The 22,284-nt window shown below is 53.3% G+C and overlaps 1 protein-coding gene across 5 annotated transcripts in view; it reads right to left on the minus strand.

The window, feature by feature from the left end:
• Positions 1 to 421: 421 nt before the first annotated feature.
• The window catches only part of CA5A (carbonic anhydrase 5A), a 33,080-nt gene continuing 11,217 nt past the window's right edge, over positions 422 to 22,284 (minus strand). Inside the window, exons 3-8 of one of the 5 annotated variants that reach the window (XM_068992070.1) lie at positions 17,517 to 17,635; positions 14,494 to 14,589; positions 14,302 to 14,364; positions 10,183 to 10,338; positions 2,677 to 2,899; positions 422 to 1,579 (exon numbers count right to left, since the gene is read on the minus strand). In XM_068992070.1, the coding sequence (XP_068848171.1) occupies positions 2,684 to 2,899; positions 10,183 to 10,338; positions 14,302 to 14,364; positions 14,494 to 14,589; positions 17,517 to 17,635 (650 nt within the window). In that variant the 3' untranslated portion in view covers positions 422 to 1,579; positions 2,677 to 2,683. The other 4 variants (XM_068992071.1, XM_068992072.1, XM_068992073.1 and 1 more) reach the window with 4 other exon arrangements.

A 22,284-nucleotide genomic window follows, 5' to 3' on the forward strand; every position in this document is an offset into this window, starting at 1 on the left:
ACACCATGGGGGCTGTGGTCTCGGCTCGGCATCTCGTCACCCACATTCCCAGTCTTGCCCACTAATGGGTACACGCGGCCGGGGGGTGTTCAATAAACTGGTGTCAGACTGGGGTGGAGCTGTGTGTCATTACGAAACTATGAAACGAGGCAGAGACCATGGCAAGTGGAGCCTGAGTGTCAGGCCTGTTTCTGATGTTCACACTTTTGATTTGTGTTTGTGTGTTCAGGGAGCTGGCGCATCTGGAGGGTGGCCCCTCTTTGGATTTCCAGAGTTCAGTAAAAAGGATCAGATGGTTTCGCTTTGCTTAAAAATAATTTCCCTATTTCAATTCCAGTAAAATAAAACAAACTCACTGACTGACAGAGGAAATTCTGACAGAATAATCTCAACACTGAAAAAATACACAGCTTTTATCTTCAATGCAGTGGTTAGTGAGTGTATCTTAAGGACGGCGGAAACAGAAGACCTTTCTTTCCTGTTGACGCACGTTTGAACTTTTCCACAGACACAAGAGCTGGGCCTTTCTACTGCAGAACCCCCAAGGTGTGACCCAACCTGTGGGTCAGGGAACCTGAGCCGGGCTGTCTCTCACGATGAAACTGCCCCAGACTGAGCCCGCACCCCCAACGCTGTGCTGAGCAGGGCCGGGGTCCAGGCGGCTCTTGTGATCCTATCGCTTCTGGAGGGACCTGTGCTCTTTGTCCCCATGGTTTTCAGAGCTGTCACTTGGGCTACCTGGCCCTTCCTCCCAGCTCCATCACAGAGGCTGAGGCGACAGCGCCACGCACGCCAGGGCAGGGACGGCAGGGCGGAGCAGTGGAGGCAGATTTCAGGGGCTTGAAGTTCAACTCTGCATTTCAGAAACCTCTGGGAGGATGTTGTTAATTCTCTACACGATGCCTCCTGTTGTGAGGGCCGAGCAGTGTGGCTGCTCCCTGCCTCTCCATGGTGAACCAGGCACGCCCTACACCTGCCCCACACCTGCCCCATGTCTGTCCCACGTCTGCCCACACCTGCCCCACGCCTGCCCCACGCCTGCCCCACGCCTGCTTCATGAAGATTCCACACCTCCTTCCCACCTGCTGCACTTTGCTTGCTTTCTCTGGACTTCTCAAGTTATAAGCACCAGATCCCCTGACTGGAGGTGAATTTCTGGTGATCTGAAACATCTAATACCTCACTTTCTTCCACCTACTCAGCTAACATGCCATGACGGCTGACTTCGGAAGGACAAAGCTTTTGTCCGAGGACCCAAGGCCTGTGGGCGACTTGTAAGCCCCCGAGAACGTGCGATGCAGGGGAAGCGCGCACGGGTGGGAGGCCCCGGCACTGAGGGCTGGGTGACGGAGGAGAACATCACAGGAGGGGGCCTGGGCATGCAGAGAAGTTCAGGCGCAGAGCTGGAGGGCTAGGGCGCTCCCGGGAGGCGGCAGCAGTCCAGGGTCGGGGCAGCGGGCACAGCTGATGGGGTGGCCGGCAGCACCAGGAGCCAGAGCACCTTGGGCAGTGTCCGCCCAGCGGGTATTCACTCAGCCCTCAGAGCAGGCAAGCAAGACGACCGCCTTCGGGAAAACAGCTGGGAACGAGGGAGGTGCCAGTGTGAGAACAGCGAGGGTACCAGGGCGTGGCTGGGGTGAGGAGGCAGGGACGCCGTGCTCCGGGCAAGGCTGCGGAGGAGAAGGGACTGACTGATGCCCAGGCCCACGGATGGGGCACAGCAGCCCCAGCTGGGTGGGGCTGTACCCCAGACCCACGGGGAAAGGAGCTCGTGCTTCCTCCTAAGTTTAGCAGAAGCCGTGGTCCTGAACATGGAAGCAGGAGAGATGGCCAAGTTGCTGTTTCCCGCCCAAGTCTCTGCCAAGAGAAGAGCGGGTGGTTGGGGGAGATGCTGGACATGGCAAAGCCAGAGGGCTGGCGACATAATGCTGTCTGGAGACAGGGTGGCTGGGGTGCAGTGCGGACATGGAGAATGGAGGATGGGAGGCTCGACAGGGAGGGCTGTACCATTGGGACCCACGGATGCCTGGCACACGGGAGGAAGGGACGGGGGTCCCGAGGGACCCTCCAGGCTGGCCCTAGTGCTGGGTGGGCGGAGGGATGAGCCCCACAGAGGAGGAGCCTCACTCTTGCTGGTGTGCAGGGGGCACACCAGGCGCGGTCGGGAGCTCTGGGGAGCAGGTGACCCAGAAGAGGAGGAGGAGCGGACACCAGGCAGGTGGGAGTGGGGCCTCCAGGGATGCTGAGGGGGGTGCTGCGTGGGAAGGGGCTGGACTCCCGGTTGGCACAGAATGGACAATGGACGGGGTGTGGCAGGGTCCACATCTGTACTTTGACAAAACGAGAAAATAACATGAAAGTAAAGTGGGGAAGCTTTGAAGTTAAAGGCTGGCCCGGAATTCCAGGGCACAAAGCTCAGCCACAGTCACCTCACAGCGAGCAGGTCCCGCAGACCCGTTGGCCTCAGCCCCACATCTGGCCGCCATTCAGAACGGGGAGTGGCGGGACCTGTGTTTGTTTTCTGTACCGTGGCTTTGAGGGCTGAGACAGACGTCCTTCCTCCCCCGTGTTTGTGGTTTCGCTCAATGCGTCCGGGCTCTGTGTGGTACCCAGGAGAATCTCAGAGTCCCAGGGCTAATGCCAGATTTAAAATAACCTACAAAGCAGAGCACCTACCGGAAGACTAAGACTTCTGTGCGCAGAGGAAGGCCCAGCGTGGACATGAAAGAGGAGACGAAAGCGCCCATCTGCTCTCGGGGCTCTTGTTGGGACAGGATGTCACCAAGGGGTGGGCGTTGTCCAGCTCAGGGCCCCATGGTCCTTTCTGCTCCAGCAAGGCCCCTCTGGACACCAGCCTTTCTCTGTCCTGAAGTCTCCGTGGGAACGGATGGCCTGTGGACTGTTGACACACAGCTGCTATCAACCGCAGCTCCCAACCCGAAGACCCTCTCCAATTACTGTGCTGCCTCCCACCATCCTGAGAACCCCACCCTCATAAACTGCAGGCTGCCTGAACACGTGCCTTTGGGTCGGCGTTTCCATCACGGCAGAACCGCAGGTCATTATACAATGAGACTGTTAAGTTCAGGGCTTCGGGTTTCTTCCGTGAGGCTGTATCTCGCCTTCGGTGGCACACATCAGAGAGACAGGAGTGGAAGGCTGTGCCTGGCCCGACAGCGGCCTGCAATCCAGATGGGCTTCCTGCCGGTTCCATCGCCTCCTGCCTCCAACATTTCCAGCGAGCCCAGCTTCCCCTTTAAAACCCGTTGTGGGGGGACCCCACAGAACTTTCACAGAGCTTCTTGTAACAAATGCAAGTGGGCTGACCTTATCGCAGCCCACCCAACCCAGTTGCCTGGGCAGCTTTTTGAAAACATCACTCCTCAGACCCTGGGAACCACAAGCACCAGGGGTCAGGCCCGTGCCCCCACGTGGTTCTGACACGCAGCGGGGACGAGGATGGCTGAACGTCATGAGAACGCCTAGCCCAGGCCCGGCCGGGAAGGCGGCCCGGCTGCGTCACTGTCACGGGTGCTGACAGCCCTGTTGTTGGACAAACACCTTTGAATTATCGATTATAACTGAGTGGGGACGTCAGCTCAGAGGCTGGACAGAAACATGTCCTTTTTAATCTTGTTTCTTTCTCAGCATCTGTTTTGACTCTTCAAGCCAATCTGCTTTCACCAGCATCACCACTCAACTCGATCCTTGTAAGGCCACGTTTGCTTTAAACCATCTTATCTGAGAACAGTTACCTGTGTCCTGCTTCAGTAAACAGAGGCCACCTTTCCTGGTGGTGCTGGGTACCTGGTGGCAGTGACTCTGTGATGCCTGCGTAGCTGAGGAAGGATGTGAGCAGAGGGCTGACTGCTCAGCTGCCACTGAGTGACCAATGTCCCTGATACATCCTTCTGCAGTCCCTGCACCCCAGCCCACATCCCAGCACTTCTGACCCTGCCCTGCGCCACCACCTGCTCCTGAAAGAGCCTCGGAAACCTCAGCTGCCGAGGAGACAGCACAGTGTTTCCTGTAAATGGGATGCAACATACACCCTGAGGGTGTGTTTACAAATGCACAAACCTGTTCACATCAAGTCCAGCACACTGGCCACTGGCCTCTCACATGTGATGTTTCATTTCTCATTGATTAAATGTATGTACAATTAAAATTCAGTCCCTTGGGACTTCTCTGGTGGTACAGTGGATAAGAATCTGCCTGCCAATGCAGGGAAACACGGGTTCGATCCCTGGCCTGGGAAGATCCCACATGCTATGGGGCAACTAAGCCCGTGAGCCACAACTACTGAGCCTGCGCTCTGGAGTCCGAGAGCCACGCCAAGAGAAGCCACCACAAGGAGAAGGCTGAATACTGCAACTAGAGAGCAGCCCCGTTTACAGCAACTAGAGAAAAGCCCAAACACAGCAACGAAGACCCAGCACAGCCATAAAGAATCAGTCCGCAACCACACAGAACACATTCTAAGCACTCAGTGGCTACTTGTATCCAAGGGTTTCCCTGGAGGATGGTAGAGCTCTGAAACACTGCACAATCAGAGAGCGTGTCCACATTTTGGTCCCATGACCTGTGGACGTGTGGCCTTAACCAGCAGAGGGACTCCATGGGTATGACTGAGCTAAGCATCTCCAGGCGGGAATGATCCTGGCATCTGGATGGGTCCAGTGTCCCCACAGGGCCCTTACAAGAGGCGGGCAGGAGGGCCCTGATCTGTGGAACTTGTTCTGGCGACCACAGGAAACTCTCCTGATGGGCTAGAGACTCAAGAATGGCTATAATTTCCCAAAAGACAAGAAACAGTTTGGAGTCCAAACCAAACTTTAAAATATCCCCTTCCCTGCTAGATACCGCAGGTCTGCAGCCTTGGAGTCACCCAACACCCAGTGGTCGGCACCAGCCAAGGCAGCTGCACTCAAGCCTGTCACCAATGCACCCAAACTGTCCTGTTTTGTGCTGAAAAGTGACCGTGTCCCACATAAACGGGTGGTAAGCTTGCTGTGCTGCCTTTGCTCGGCACTGACATTTGATGGGCGCTGACGAGCAGCTGCACTTTTTCAGGAAAAATGTGTATAAGGAAGTTCAGGATTGTTTTCTCTGTAGTGGGTGCCAGAACACGGAATAGCCCAGAGCCAGACTATAAATTGTTGACACTGTAGGAAGTTCTGTGATTGGGGAAAAACCCTGAACCTCTGCCAAAACAAACCACATTCATAATACAGGTTCTCCTTGATCTTAGATGCTATTCATGGACTGTGATGAGTCTCTTTATTCTTTATCTGCCCAGATGAAATGGAAGGTATCACTGCACCTTGCTAGGTGGATGAATGTTTGCCTTCTTGTCTGGGCTGTTTTTCAGTGTTCACCTGAGAGTCAGGTAAAGCTGGAAGATGACGCGATGAAGTTTTTTTGTGGAGTTTCATCTCTACCAGAGGGGAATGTGTGTGAGGCTACAAAAAATAAAAATACCATTATCAGCTAGGATATTCAGTTCAGTTCAGCCGCTCAGTCGTGCTAGGATATTATTTAGCCTTTAAAAGGGAGGAAATTCCCACACCTGCCACCATATGATGAATCTTGAAGACATGATGCTCAGTGAAATAAGACACAAAAAGACAAATATTGCATGATTCCATTTATGTTTGGCTCATATAGCAGTCAAAATCTTATCAACAGGGGACTTCCCTGGTGCTTCAGTGGCTCTGCTGCCAGTGCAGGGGGCCCAGGTTCGAACCCTGGGCAGGGAACTAGACCCCATACGCCACAACTAAGAGTTCCCAGGCTGCAACCAAAGATGTCGTGTGCCTCAACTAGGACCTGGTGCAGGCAGATAAATTAGTAAATATTTTTTAAAAACCTTAGAGACAGAAAGTAGGACGATAGGTGCCAGGGACTAGGGTGGGGGGCATGGGGAGTTAGTGTTTAGTGGGGACAGAATTTCAGCTTAAGAAGGTGAGAAAGTTCTGGAGGCCGACGGCAGTGATGGCTGCACGACTGTGAATGCACCAGCCCACCGAGCTGTGCGCTAAAGGGTGGTTAGGATGGTAACATTATGCTATGTGGATTTTACCACAGTTAAAAAAGAACCCCAGTGAAAAATCATGACACACCCCGCAGAACAACCACAATTGAATGGCGACACGTCGCAAGCAGACACTTTGTCAAACTCCTTTTGGCTTTGAAGATGGGTGAGGGGCTGCCAGCCAAGGAAGCAGATGCCCCTGGAAGCTGGAAAACGGCGGAGGCGACTAGAGACTCTGGAGCAGCCAGCCCTACCTTCAGCTGGGCTTCTGGCCTCCAGACTCTGACTCAGTAAGTTTCTGTTGTTGCATGTTTTAAGCCCCCCCGCCCCGCCCCGCCCACCGGCGCAGTTTGTGACCGTTATGGGCTGAATTGTGTCCCCTGCATTCACATGTTGAGGCCCTAAGTCCTCGCCCTTCCAGACCGCCAGCCCTTGGCAACACAGAGCCCGGGACTAACGTCCCTCCTTCCCAATTCCAAGTTCCCGGTGTGTCGGTGTCCTGGGGCTGCTGTGACCGATGACGTGGCTGGGGACGAACAAGCTGTGGATGCAGGGTACTTAAGGGGTTTCTAGGAGGTACTTAAGCTTAAGTGAGGTCCTACAGGTGGGGTCCTAACCTGGTAAGGTTGCTGGCCTTATAAGAAGGGGAAGAAGGATTTCCCTGGTGGTCCAGCAGTTAAGACTCCATGCTTCCAATTCAAGGGGCCTGGGTTCGATCCCCAGTCAGGGAACTAGATCCCACATGCCATAACTAAGGGTTCACATGCCACAACCAAAGATTCTGAGTGCCAAAACTAAGACCTGGCACAGCCAAATAAATAAACAAAGAAAATAAATATTTAAAAAAGAATAAGGGGAAGAGAGAGAATTCTCTCTGTGTGCATACACCAAAAAAAAAAAAAAAAAGAAAAAAACCCACCCAAGGACACAACAAGAAGCCAAGAGAGACCCTTTTAGAACCCAGCCAAACTGGCACTTGACCTTGGACTTCCAGTCTCAGCACTGTGGGAAGAAAGGCAGGCCCTGCTGGGTACCCCGCCCCCACAGCGTGTTGGTCACTGGTTGCATCATCAGTCAGCCCAGGACACTGGCACACTAGGAACTTGGAATTGGGAAGGAAGGACATCAGTCCGGGCTCTGCGTTGCCAAGTGCTGGCGGTCTGGAAAGAGGACACTGTGGACCTAAGAGAGGGCAGGGTGTATGACCTCGGTCAGTGGGGCTGGCACAGCCCCTGAGGCCTGGGTACTGCTGAGAGTCCTCTGAGAGATCCCATGTCCCAGACTTCCATTCCCTGGGATGCTCAAGCTTCTTTGAAACCATTTTTTTCCTTGCAACTGCCAGTATATTGATGGAAATCATAACCTTTTGCTTTCTTTTTAATTTCAAAGGTTACACACGATGGGACCATGAAGCCCAGGAAACAATACTTTCTCTTGTTAAAGTCAGTTCTACCTGTTAGCGTGGACAGAGTGAATTTAGAGTCTTGCTCCCTCGTGAGTGGCCTGGAAGGAGGAACGGACCTTCCGGTTCATCAGGGGTTGGAGTGGGCGGTAGTTGTTTACCATCGCCTTCTCTTCTTCACCAGGCACAGAAAACAGAAGTGAGCGAAACGCGGCCAGCTGGAGGGGAGGGTGTCGCTGTAAACTGGGCGCAGGCACGGAGTGAACCGGCCCCTGTGCCTGTCCCGTCTGGTGCAGGGCCCTCCCAGCCTGAATTGGGGACGGCCCTGTATGATGAAAACAATGCGGCAGAACAGCAATGCCCTTTCAGGCTCTTTCCTGCCATCCAGCGGGTGCTCATATTGCCTCTACAGCCGCCCAACCCCATCCTGCATTTTTATGTGATACTCACCACCCTGCCTTGAAACTATCGACTGAGGTTTCTATTCTCCTGCTGGGCAGCGGCGTGCAGAGACTATGACCACTGCGCTGTGTCGCCTCCCCCCGCCCCCCACTTGCCCACCCTCTCTGTTGTAACATCTGACTCCTAATGGGTGTTTACCACACATCTGTTGAGTAACAGAGGGCTGTTAGTGAGGGTGGCCAGTTTCAGCCATGTCTGTAACAGTTCTATTCTGTGGGAAGGTTGGTGATCTCACCTTTAATCTTTCAAAGCAAATAGCATCACCTCAGGAAGCCTGGTATGCTGCAGTCCATGGGGGTCACAAAGAGTTGGACACAACTAAGCAACTGAACACACACACACAACAGCATCTTCTCAAGGGTTTTTTTTTTTTTAAATTGGCTTCACTGGGTCTTGGCTGCGGCCTGCTGGATCTTTGATCTTTGTTGTGGCATGCAGGATCTTTAGTTGTGGCGTGTGGGATTGAGTTCCCTGAACAGGGATTGAACCCTGACGCCCTGCATTGGGAGTGTGGAGTCTCGGCCACTGGACCACCAGGGAAGTCCCATCTCATGACTTTTAAATAAGAGGATGTTTTACAGAAGCAAAAGGCTGGAAGGACATCCAAGTGCTCATCGAGAGCCCTCAGGAAGTGCATAGCCGAAACAAAGGTGGTGAATGCTGCTGTGATCAATTATAAATGTCTGTCCCGGGCAGAGGCTGGGCAAGAGGAGCATGCCTGTTGCACAGTTGTCATCTCGGAACTCTGCTCTAGACAGACAGACTTTCTCCAGATTCTGGACATTCCCAGAGAAAAAGATACTTCAACTTGAAAAAAGTATATGAGTAATATCTACTGCTTCAGACTGTAAAGAACTCGCCTGCCAGTGTAGGAGACCAGAGTTTGATCCCAGGGTTGGGAAGATCCCAGCGGAGGAGGGAATGGGTACCCACTCCAGTATTTTTGCCTAGGAAATTTTATGGAGAGCTTGGTGGGCTACAGTCCATGGGGTCACAAAGAGTCAGACATGACTGAGCAACTAACACACACACACATATACCCAGACACACAATATTTAATACAGAAAGAGAAAGAAAATAAGAACCACGGCAGACCTGTGACCCTGGGATAACCAGGGTTAACTTTTTGGTGCACCTCTGTGTGACAGCTTAGGGCATCACTCAGCAAGTAGGTACTTGCCTCCTCTCTGCCCCTCTGGCCTTGGCCTGGCCATCATAACTTGCTTTCGTCAACAGGATAGGCGCAGTTGTGACGCAAGCAGAGGCCATAAATGTGCCTGTGTGAGCTGGCCTTTCTTTTCATTGCTATCTTGTGCCATGAGAAGCAGCCCTGGGTGGCCACTGGTCCAAGAACCGTGAGAGACACGGCCTGACCCAACGCCCAACTTCGGCTAAAACAGTGTCCTAGCTCCCAAATATCTGTGAGTAGGGAAAAATAAATGCTTGTTTAAGCTGTTGAGTTTGGGGGTGGTTTGTTACGTGGCGTTTTGCAGCAATAGCTGACTGATCCAACTCCTCTGGAATTTTCTCTGGGCGTTTATATTCTATGACTTCTTATCACAATGTGAGTTCTTACTGTTCTGTCGGCCAAAGAAGTGGGACAAACCCTTATCCTCCTCTTCTCCTGCAGTGACCCTACTTCTTTCACAGCTCTCCAGCACTCATCTATGACACCTCTTTATTGCCTAATTTACTCATCTGCAAATACCCACAGAGGTCCCTGAATGAGCAAGGACCCATGTCCCAATGATAATATCACTTCTGTTCTGTAAAGCTGCTTTACCCCAGTGGAGACCAAGGAGCAGGTGCCGGCCTTGCCCCAGCGACTATCATCTGGGAAGCCCACCACACCTGAGGCTGACCACTATGATTAGAAGGTGCTCAGCGCAACTGTCTGTCCCCGCCTCTGTTCCCCTTCGTCCACCGCCGTCTGCCCCCTTCTCATCTCTGTCTATTTCCCTTCATCTCTGTCTCTCTGCCTCTGTTTCTGTCTGTCTCTCTTTCTCTCTCCTCTGTCTGTCTCTCGCCCTTCTCTGTCTCTGTCTCTATCTCCATCTCCCTCTCACACACCAGTATCTCTAGGTCAGGAGAAGAGCTGCAATACTGGGAACTTCTGTTCAACCCCCCGAGCTCCTATTTCAACTGGAAATTGTCCTTGTGAAGGAACATCAAAAATGTACCAAAGCATGAAACCCCACAATGCTCGTTCACACTGTCTCAGTGAAACTGCCAAAACAGAGGGATCCCCGTGAAGCCCCACGCGCCGGATACAGGTGCCACTCACCTGGTCCTGAGCCACCTCGATGGGCTGCTTGTGGATGATCCAGGTGACCGACTCGGACAGTGGCGGCGTGGTCAGGGAGCCCGGGTACGTCCAGTAGTCCCGGCAGGCAGGCAGCAGGCAGGAGGGCTGGAAGGGACCCAGGGCTGCTCGCGCGTCCTGGGGGAGGAGACCGTGCGCTGTTAGGTGGGTGGAGGAGGCCAGAAAGGGGGCACCGCGCTCGGCTTCATCTCAGTGACTGGCCTGGAGCAGAGTGCATCCCTGGGATAAAGGCCATGGCCACGGCACCACATTTGGAAACTGTAACAAGAGGACGTGACCTTCCGCATTGAGCAGGGGTGTCCACGCAGGTTTGCCTGTTTTCTTTTAAAGCTACTCATGTTTCCTACACCTTGGCTGTGAAAACATCACAGTCTTCAAGGCTGATGTCAAATAACACGCACAACACAAAATGTGCCATTTTAGCCATTTAAAACATACAGTTCAGCGGGGTTAAGCACCTTCACCTTGTTGTGCAACCATCACACCACGACCTGTGGAAGGTTTTCAGCATTTCAGACTGAAACTCTGTCCCCATCACACACTAGCTCTCCTCCCCTCCCCCAGCTCTCCTCCCCTCCCCCAGCTCTCCTCCCCTCCCCCAGCTCTCCTCCCCTCCCCCAGCTCTCCTCCCCTCCCCCAGCTCTCCTCCCCTCTGCAGCTCTCCTCCCCTCCCCCAGCTCTCCTCCCCTCCCCCAGCTCTCCTCCCCTCCCCCAGCTCTCCTCCCCTCCCCCAGCTCTCCTCCCCTCCCCCAGCTCTCCTCCCCTCCCCCAGCTCTCCTCCCCTCTCCAGCTCTCTTCCCCTCCCCCAGCTCTCCTCCCGTCTGCAGCTCTCCTCCCCTCCCCCAGCTCTCCTCCCCTCCCCCAGCTCTCCTCCCCTCCCCCAGCTCTCTTCCCCTCCCCCAGCTCTCCTCCCCTCCCCCAGCTCTCCTCTCCTCCCCCAGTTCTCCTCCCTTCTCCAACTCTCCTCCCCTCCCCCAGCTCTCCTCTCCTCCCCCAGCCCCTTGCACTCATCATCTACTTTCTGTCTCTATGAATGTGACTCCTCTAGGGATCTGTATAGATGGAATAATATGGGATTTGTCCTTTCGTAATTGGCTTATCTTACTCATCACAATGTCCTCTAGGACCATCTGTGTTGAGGCCTGTGTCAGAATCCCCCCTCCTCTTAAAAATATTTGTTTACTTACTTTTTAATTTAACTGCACTAGATGCTGCATCTTTAATTGTGGCATGCAAATTCTTTGTTGTAGCATGTGGGATCCAGTTCCCTGACCAGGGATCAAACTTGGGCCCCCTGCTTTGGGAGCTTGAAGTCCTAACTCCCGGACCACCAGGGAAGTCCCAGAATTTCCCACTTTTTACTGCCAAGTAATATTCCACTATGCCGATGGACCATGTTCTGTGTGTCCATCATCACTAACCGACACTCGGGTTGCTTCCACATCTGTGCTGTTAATAAAGCTGCTATAAACACAAGTGTGCAAACATCTCTTCAAGTCCCTGCTTTTAATGACTCGAGGATATACCAGAAGTAGAAATGTGGGACCCCATGGTAACTCCATGTTTAGATTTTTCAGGGACCACTAGACCGTTTTCCGTAGTGGCTACACCAGAAAATATCACACTTTTGAGGCCGCTGATCCTCTCTTTAAAGCAGCCCTCCCTGACGACAGTCACGCAGTCACACATGTGCAGGAGGCCACGCCGCTCTGGCCGGATTCCCTGATGCGTATCAGGATTTTCCTTCTCTTCACGGTGGCGGTGGGGGCTTCGATGGACCAGGACAGCCTAGTGCTCCAGGCTGCTCTGTCAGCTCATGCCATGCTTGGGAGCCCCGTGTTCAGAATTCACATTGGCTTGCTTTCCATGCTCTAGAAAGGACAGAAGCTTGTCTCCAGGTTCCTAGTGACTGGAGGGATTCCATGTCACTTGCCCACTCAGCTATTCGATGAGCACCCACGGTAAACCCGTCTTAGCTGCTGGGGCTACCGGAGCACACAGGGTGGACCCACTCCTTGCCGTTGTGGAACACACTTCTAACGGAGGAAAGCGATAGCAGATGGCTTGTAACCAGTGTGTCTAGTCAACGACTTTAAAGGGCGTCATGGAAACGACATTCCCGTAGTGTGGTGCCCACCCATCTAAAGTGCACAGTCCTAAGGCTGCATGTTCACAGACATGTGAACCCTCAGCGCAGTCAATTCTAGAACACGTTCGTCAAAACAGAGCTCCAGAGAGAAAGAGCCCCAGTAAAGACTCTTAAGCTGTCACGTCCCCTAACCTCCACCCCGCCACAGGCTCCCTGATCTGCCCCTTCTGGACGTTTCCTAGAGATGGCATCACATAACCTGAGGAGTTCTGCATCTGGCTTCTTTCGCTCAGAATGACGTGTTCAAAGTCCATCCCTGTTGCAGCCGGTGTCAGTGCTTCATTCCTTTACCTGGCTGAGCAATATTCCCCCATATATTCTACTCAGTTCTTAAAGGGCACAGGCCACATATGCACACAGGACAAAATGCAGGAAGTCCTACCAGCAGGTGTGGGGGGAAAGGCAAACCCCCTCAGACCTCCTCCCCCCAGACCCTGGTCCCAAGGTGCTGACCTGCCAGATGCCCTCTGAGGCGCTCACCTTGGATTTCCAGAACCAGCCTTTATGTCTGTTTCACTGATTAAGACAGAGAGAAAAGACCTTCCCAAAGCCATGTGACCAAACAGCGGCAGGACTCAGGTGCTACAGGAGGCCTGCCCCGTCCCTCAGAGCTGGACCCCACGGAGGTGACCCCTACTGCCACCAATGTGCAAAGTCCACCCAGACGCTGGGGAACGAGGAGGGAGTGCAGACTGACAGGTGACTCAAGCTGTCACTCTCCTGACCCACGAGGCGTGGACCCTTGCCCTCCAAGGCGGAGCCTTTCTCTCCTAAGCTTCTAAATCTCATTTTTCAGCTGAGGAAGCTGAGGCCCCGGGACAAGCATCAGGACCAGAACTGGACCGGCAGCTTCCTTCCCCACCCCCTCTGGCACCTTTTCGCCTGTGTGTTTGCTCAGAGCCTTTGGAGAAGCGTGGTTCCCTTAGCACACAGCACCGCACAGCAGCTTTCTTTCCCACCAGGAGGCGGGCCCACGCCTCGGGGGTGGACGCTGCAGGGAACAGTCCAGGTTTACTCTGGATGCAGACCAGCAAGGAGGAGGCTCCCAGCACCTCGACCTTGCCGAGTTCCTGAGCTGGCACATGGGCAGCGGGGGAGCGAGCTGCTCTGGTCCCAGGAGCCCAACATCAAGGGAAGTGTGCCGCACAGATCAAACGGCCCCGAAAAGCTTCCAAGGAAGGGCCGGTCCCCAGCTCCCCCCTGGAGTCACTCTGGCCATTGTCAAGACACGTCAGAGCCCCATCCGTCCCCACGGCCAAGGACCATGTGGTGACTCCTTCCCTCTCTGAATTCTTTTGTTCGGCACTGAACAAATAAACTGTAGGTTGTATAGGAATTTCCATTTCTCCATCAAAGTCCTCTCTCAGCTGGTACCTTGCTGGCCGTGCTGACTGTTGGGCTGTGCTGGGTCTGGATGGGACCCCCTCACCCCACCTCCCTCTTTTCCCAGGATGGGGCTGGCCCTAAGGAGGCCAGGTGGCTTGCTGGTGGACATTCTTAAATGGCCATAGTTGGGAATTCATTTCAATTGGTTTTAAAACTAACATTATCACTTGGTTGAGGTTGTTGCCTGGGACAAGACTAAAAATTTTGAAGTGGATTAATCTCATGAAAAATACTATATAACTAATAGTACTACTGGCGGCAGATGAGGCAAAAATCTTCAAGATGATGCCTGAGTGGCTGAGTATTGGGATACACCGTTACACCCAGTGGGGAGGACTTGGGAATAACAGGAACAGGTTCAAGTGGGTGAGCCAGCTGGAGACAGCTGGCATCAGCCCCAGGGAGCCCCAGGTTCAGGACCGGACTGACTCCCTCAGCACTGCTCCTCTCTCCCAGCTAGTTTATTTGTTTTTCTTTGCAAAGGAGCCATCACTCTAAGCAATTTTGCTCTTTTGGTTATGCTGATTTCAAAGTGCGCAGCTTACCTTGTGCTTTATGTCTGGCAAAACTGTCACCAGCTCCTGCAGCTCCTTGTGGCGGGCCCCCAGCTGCACAGCGTGGCACGGGGAGTGGTCACGTGACAGGGCCGGGGACAGGGTGACAAGCACATGTCATCCTAAGGAGACCATGCCTAGAAAGCAGGTCTCACTAGGATAGATGCGCCCCGGCCCACTTACCTTTAAAAATACGCCTACCACGGCCAAGCCGTCAGCTCCCATCACGGCATCTGTGTAGTTCTGGTATTTCACAGCATTCCAGTGAACCAAGTGCAGCTGGAACCCAGGAGGAGAGAGTCCCCCGTCACCAGGTAGCAGAGGCCAGAAGCGAATTCTCGCTCCTCTCTGTGCGGCTGTTGTGAGTTCACGGCTGCAGGCCGGGTCGCCCAGCCTGTGCATGTGCGTGCATGTGTGCTAAGCCGCTTTAGTCATGTCTGACTCTTTGCAACTCTGTGGACTGTAGCCCACCAGGCTCCTCTGTCTATGGGCTTCTCCAGGCAAGAATACTGGAGTGCGTTGCCATGCCCTCCACCAGGGGATCTTCCCCACCCAGGGATCAAACCCATGTCTCTTACGTCTCCTGTAAGAGGGTTCTTTACCACTAGTGCCACCTCGCCCAGACCAGGCTCACTCAAACCCTGGAAAGCAGAGCCTTAGTTCTCAGGGGGAAAGAAAGGAGGCTCGCTTTAACTCTGTCAAACATACACAGGTGGTTAGGTTATTTGCTACCACTCAGATAGCTCAGGCTTCCCTGGTGGCTCAGATGGTAAAGAATCTGCCTACAATGTGGGAAACCTGGGTTCGACCCCTGGTTTGGGGAGATCCCCTGGAGGAGGGCATGGTGGCCCACTCCAGTACTCTTGCCTGGAGAATCCCATGGACAGAGGAGCCTGGTGGGCTACAGTCCATGGGGTGGCAGAGAGTCCGACACGACTGAGCAACTAAGTACACACACACACACGGACAGCCTTGAACCAGGGCTGCCAGATCACACAGAGGACTCTCAGTTGAAACTGAGTTTCAGATAAACAGAGGATAATTTTAAATGTGAGTACACCATCCAAATGGCACTTTTTCTGTCACCCTTTCCTGAATTCCTTATTCTTCACACCTTCCACTGGTTTTCCTAAGTCTGAACTTAGCATCACAGCTGGCCAGATGATAGGGATTTAAATCAGCAGGGAATGGCTGGGGGAATGGGCGTACCTGGGGCACTGGTGAGCAGGAGGCAGAGCCAGGACCCCTGGGTTCTGCGTGATGGAACCGGGACGGGGCCTGAGTGTTGGCATTTCCTGCTGCAGCGTATGCGGTGGTGGAGGCCTCTCTGAACCCTGACCCAGGCCTTGAGACCATGAGGACTCGGTACAGAGAGGCCTCCAGCCTCTCAACCTCGGCAAGACCCTCCCCCAGTCGGCTGATGGACTTGAGGACATGGGGGGCCCTGCTGGGGTGCTGGGCCCAGGTGGCACCTCACTGCCAACAAGTCCCATTGTTCCTGACCATACAAACTGGGGACCATGAGGGTGGTGTGGGTTCCCTCTGTCCTCCCATGTCTCACCTGGAACTCCCTACCCACTGTCCTGTGGGGTCTTCCAGAAATAGAAGAAATCTCGGGGCCCCGCCCAGAGCCTACCTCCTTCTCAGACCCTGCTGTAGGGGGCTGGCCTTGCCTTCCAAACCCCATAGGAAATGGCCTGTTCCAACCGGGGCCAGTGGCATGGCCAGCACGGCCTCACAGCCCCTGCCCACCTGACTCAGGGACAGTCAGGCTCTGGTGGGTCCCAAGCTCTGACCTGGTTCCTGCTGCTGCTGCTCAGTCGCTTCAGTCGTGTCCGACTCTGTGCGACCCCATAGACGGCAGCCCACCAGGCTCCCCCGTCCCTGGGATTCTCCAGGCAAGAACACTGGAGTGGGTTGCCATTTCCTTCTCCAGTGCATGAAAGTGAAAAGGGAAAGTGAGGTCGCTCCGTCGTGTCCGACTCCTAGATGAGCACATTGCAGCAAATTCCTCTGTTGAAATAGCTGCTCATTGAAGACCAAGGAGCAGGAGCACAGTGATTGAGAGAAACGTGGCTTGCTGAAAGCAGGTGTGTTACAAGCCGCTATTCCTTCATTTTTGTTATATTTGTAAAAATGTGTGCAGTTATGAAAGTGAAAGTGAAGTCGATCAGTCATGTCCGACTCTTTGCGACCCCATGGACTGTAGCCTACCAGGCTTCTCAGTCCATGGGATTTTCCAGGCAAGAGTACTGGAGTGCGTTGCCATTTCCTTCTCCAGGGGATCTTCCCGACCCAGGGATCGAACGCGGGTTTCCCACATTGTAGGCAGACGCTTTACCCTCTGAGCCGCCAGGGAAGTTATAACAATCACTAATTGTTGGAGCGATAATGTCACTCCCTAATTATCAACTGTCCCCAGAGGCCACCTCTGGCTGTGTGATCACAGCAATGTTTAGGTTTTGGTCTGACTGGACTCTGGTTCTATAGTATTACTTCCATAATGATGGCGACAGAGACAGTCCAGAACTTGAAATGCATCAGAAAGCCGGGTGGTTGGTGGGTGGATGGGGGTGAAATAGAGTGAACACGGCAAATATCAACACAGGATCTATATGGCGAGCGACTTTACGGGTTCTCACTGCGCAGTTCTTTTTTTTTTTGGAGGGGGTAAGTTGGAAAAATTTCATAATAAAATATTGGGGGGGGGCATCTATAAGGCCCCACTTGCCACCTCAAACTCAATTCCTGACCTTTGTCTCTGCTCCTTTGCTTTACTGACTCCCATTTTGGAATGTCCCAAATATCACTTTGTTTTAAGGGGGTAATTTCTATTGTAAAGATTTTCTATTCTCAGTAAAAGGCCTCGAATGCCTCTAAGGACAGGTAGCTTGTCCCCAGTGGACCAGCCTCAAGCGAGGCTGAGCTAAGGGCACAGACTGTCTCCTGAAACCCAGCCTTCTGACTCTGGCAAGTTACAGTGCCACTCAGAACCCCAGTCTCTTCCTTCACTCAGTGAAAGTGCTAACGTTACTCTCCCCTTAAGGATAGTCCTGAGAGTGAATGGACGGGGTGGCCAATGGTTCTGGCTTGAGCATTGAGTTCCATGTCCCAGGAAATCCTTTCTGAGCAACCAGGATGCTTGGTCACTTGACCTCAGGTGACCGAGGCCCTCGGGAAGCCCCCACATATTAGCTGCTACGAACCTCTGCGGGGTACACGTGATCGTCCACCGTGTGCTCTGAGCCCCACTCGTTCACTGCTCCCCAGTGGAAGTGGAACTGCTTTAGTCTGTAGTGGTTTTCCAAGGGGCCACCGCTGATTCCTGGAAAGTGAAGCCGTGGACATGGTGTTAGTCTGCTTGTCAGACTGTGGAGCTTCTGTGACCCCGACGACACTGAGGTCACACTCTGTCACTCTTGAGAGATCCGTGTTGCTGAAACCCCAAGCTGAAAGGTAGGAGCTTGTCTGTCCCAAGTCACCTGGCCCCGGTGGGCCCCAGTGACTCATGGGGAACCCGGGAGAGATGCAGAGTCCAGAGCTGCCACCAGATGGCAGTCAGGCAGGCAGCAGGAAGGCAAGAAAAACCATTTCTGAGATGTGTGCCAGTCCTGTAAGACTTTTCAACTTGCCTTTAGTCAAAAAAGAGAGACAGAGAGAGATGTCTTTTGAATGAAAGAATGGCAGACAGAATTCTATCACCAAACAATTTCATAAGCTAATATGCAATGAGCAAGATGTTTAAATACACAAATTCTGAGCTACAAGGCGCTACTTTCCCGCCAGGGCTGATCTCCAGGCAGCCCCTGCTCGGTCCAGCCTCACCACATGACCACTGTCTAAGTCACTCCAGATCCCCGGAGAGCCTCCCCAAGAGCTGTGATCGTGACGCACGGGGGCTCATCCCTGAACTGTGGGCCCCAGAGGTCCAGGGCCGGGGCTGGGAGCCTGCATTCGAACGAGCTCACGGGGGTGGGGCAGGGCTCGGATGCACAGGGTTTAGCCCGTCTCCAGCTGCGCTTTCCTAACAGAGCTCCACCACCAAGTGCAAGAATGTAATGGTAACTGCTGGACATCCCACCCGTGTTTGAGGTGAGTGCCCTGGGATGCTGGGATCCTGGGATGAGTCTGGAAGACACTGGCAGAGTGTGGGGAGGGGGTGAGGGGTTGCTGGTATCAGCTCCTCCATGCAGCAAAAGCAGGGAAAATATTTAGTGACGCAACAGATGCTATTGCAAGTGTCAGATACTACCGGGCTCAGGGTGCTTTCTGAATGCTTTTGCCTCTGAAGGTGTTGGTAGCAGAAGGCACTGAACCATGAACCAGACAACAGACTCAGCCCACGATTCTGCGCTTGATCTGTGCTCACGCAGCTCCAGGACATTGCTATGGGCACCTCGTCATAAGAGTCCATGACTTCATTCTCCTGAACACACACATTCTATCTCACTTTAAATGCACACAGAGAAGGAACTCTTTGCTTCACAAGTTATTATATAAAAACACAGTAAATCATGAAGCCTGAGTCAGCGGGTCAGGAGGAGCCTTTCTATAGGCAGGGAACCTCCTTGCTGGGATCAGATTACAAGATTCACTGGGTTTTCTGTGGCTGGAAATACAAAGGGGTGGTGTTTTCTTTCAAGGAGTCAGGATACTTGAGCTGACCGGCTTCTGTAGTTTTGTGCAGTTTTTGTTTTTTTGGCTGCACCTCTTGGCTTGTAGGATCCTAGTTCCCTGACCAGGGATCGAACCCATGCCCCCTGCAGTGGAAGCTCAGAGTCTTAACCACTGGACCACCAGGAAAGTTCCTTGTGTAGTTTTTCAATTTATTAGGAGAGGTCAAAGAGGTTTCCGGTTATCCTGGCGACGAGAGGTAGGATTCAACATCAGGTCTGACACCCAAACCCAGGCCTTGGGCACAAAACATCACCTAGGGAAATTACGCCAATACCGGTGGTGGGACTTTTGTGCCATTTCTGATGGCAGGGGAGGTGGCAGCCCTGGCCAGCAGACACGTGGGGTCACCAAAAGGCACTAACCCGTGCATGTGCTGTGTGACCTTGACCAAGTTGCTCAGCCTCTTGGAGCCTCAGCTGTCCCACCTGTGAGAAGAGCAGTGTTGGCAGGATGGCCTCTTTATGTGCAGTCATCAGATGGTGACAATGATGCCAGCAACCACACACCGTGCCACCTTTCAGGGACTTGGCCTCTTCCCTGATTAAAGAAGAAAAGATTCCTAGCTAGGTGGTCCTGGTGGTCCCTTCCAGCTTGAGCATCTGAGGACTCTGGAGACACCACATAAGGTCTCCAGAGAGAGCGACACCAACTATATGAGGCACAAACTCACCATGAGCTGGCACTGGCTAGACCGGCCAAAACTAACCTTGTAGAAAACTCCCTGCATGCTGGTGGTCACCAGCAGAGAGTGGGGAGTGGGAAGGGGGCTGGGCATGGGCATCGCCCCCTCCTCTGGCAGGTGAGGACTTTCCCAAGGTCGTCCTCCAGCCAGGCCTGGACCAGGGCCCAGGGCCCACGGCCCACGGTTGCTCCCCACCTCATGCCCCACTTGCTCCCCTGCCTTCCGCATCCAGCTGCCCACAGAACCCTCCAAGGCTAGCCTCTCACAAGGGGCCTCCCTCCTGCCTGCTTCCCAAAGAGGCAGCCACTTAAGGAAGAGACTGTGGACGGAGGTCAGCTTTGGAATCCGGGCCACAGCGAAGACGAGCTCCTGTTGGCGGCAGGGCCTCTCCTCCCCGACACGTGGTCATCTGTCAGTGGGCGGTGGCCACCTCTGGCTGGGACCAAGCACACCCCGCGGCTGCTGCCCATTGCCAGCTCTGCGACCTGCAGGTGTGGACTGGGAGCAGAGCACCGTGCGAGGAGCGTTGGTGCTGGGCTGGGCTGCAGCGGCACCCTGCGGCCGGCCGGTGGAGGTGCAGCGGGAGCCTGTAACTGCAATGCCTGTCGGCCTCCCTCCTTCACATGCATTTCAGCAGAGAAGCAGCACCGGCTGGTACAGGAGCTGCTCCGGTACAAGCTCGGGTGTCCCATTTCTACACCTCGAGCCTTTTCCTCCTCCTCCTCTGGAACCATGTCTGTAAAGGTAGATGGATGGGCACAGACAGCTACGAGCCGGGCACCGGTGTATTTACTTCAAAACCAGAGAACAGGGTCCTTTGTTGCAGTGGACGGGGGTTTGCACTGGGTCGGTGCTGGCACCATCACCTCCAAACGCAGTGATCTCGGTCCAGTTACCACACTGCTCCTAGCCTCAGTCTCCACACCTGTAAAATGGGGAGGATCCTAGCAACTACTCCATAGGGATGCTGCAAGGATTAAACACAAACTTCTTAGCAGAACACCTGGTCTTCTGGAAGCACCAAAGGACACAGAGCAAGCAGCTACAGCACTCATCTCTGCGATGGGATGATGCGGCTGACTGAGGATAGGGTCCCGTCGGTTCTCAACGGTCAGCATCTCCTGTGTCCTGGCACTGCTCACCCCCACCTGTCATGCCTGGTGGACAGCCAGCCCGTGCTCCAAGTGCCATTCACGGGTGAGTCAGCCCTTGCCGAATGCCTGCTATACACTAAGTATTGTGCACAGCCCCCACCTTCCCCAGTAACCGCCCCTCACAATGACCCTGCAAACAGCTACTGCTGGCCCAATTTCAAGATGAGAAAATTGAGACTCACAGGAGCCTAGTCACCTGCGCCAGGTCCACCAGCGACCCCAACCCAGGCCTGCTTGAAAGTCCAGCCCTTGGCTTTTGTAGAGGAGTTCAAGCTGAACACTTGTCCTTTCTTTAGCAAAATTAGGAACTCAGTTTAAAACAACTGGGTTGTTTTGAAACAACTGGCAGCCACCCTGGATAAAATAATCTTCAGTTCAGTTCAGTTCAGTCTCTCAATCGTGCCAGACTCTTTGCGACACCATGAATCACAGCATGCCAGGCCTGCCTGTCCATCACCAAATCCCGGAGTTCACTCAGACTCACGTCCATCGAGTCCGTGATGCCATCCAGCCATCTCATCCTCTGTCGTCCCCTTCTCCTCCTGCCCCTAATCCCTCCCAGCATCAGAGTCTTTTCCAATGAGTCAACTCTTCGCATGAGGTGGCCAAAGTACTGGAGTTTCAGCTTCAGCATCATTCCCTCCAAAGAAATCCCAGGGCTGATATCCTTCAGAATGGATTGGTTGGATCTCCTTGCAGTCCAAGGGACTCTGAAGAGTCTTCTCCAACATCACAGTTCAAAAGCATCAATTCTTTGGCACTCAGCCTTCTTCACAGTCCAACTCTCACATCCGTACATGACCACAGGAAAAACCATAGCCTTGACTAGACGGACCTTTTTTGGCAAGGTAATGTCTCTGCTTTTGAATATGCTATCTAGGTTGGTCATAACTTTTCTTCCAAGGAGTAAGTGTCTTTTAATTTCATGGCTGCAATCACCATCTGCAGTGATTTTGGAGCCCCCCAAAATAAAGTCTGACACTGTTTCCACTGTTTCCCCATCTGTTTCCCATGAAGGGATGGGACCGGATGCCATGATCTTCATTTTCTGAATGTTGAGCTTTAAGCCAACTTTTTCACTCTCCGCTTTCACTTTCATCAAGAGGCTTTTGAGTTCCTCTTCACTTTCTGCCATAAGGGTGGTGTCATCTGCATATCTGAGGTGATTGATATTTCTCCCAGCAATCTTGATTCCAGCTTGTGCTTCTTCCAGTCCAGTGTTTCTCATGATGTACTCTGCATAGAAGTTAAATAAGCAGGGTGACAATATACAGCCTTGACGTACTCCTTTTCCTATTTGGAACCAGTCTGTTGTTCCATGTCCAGTTCTAACTGTTGCTTCCTGACCTGCATGTAGATTTCTCAAGAGGCAGGTCAGGTGGTCTGGTATTCCCATCTCTTTCAGAATTTGCTACAGTTGATTGTGATCCACACAGTCAAAGGCTTTGGCATAGTCAATAA

Source organism: Capricornis sumatraensis, chromosome 20 (assembly GCF_032405125.1).
Source record: "Capricornis sumatraensis isolate serow.1 chromosome 20, serow.2, whole genome shotgun sequence".
In the NCBI taxonomy this organism is placed as follows: Eukaryota; Metazoa; Chordata; class Mammalia; order Artiodactyla; family Bovidae; genus Capricornis; species Capricornis sumatraensis.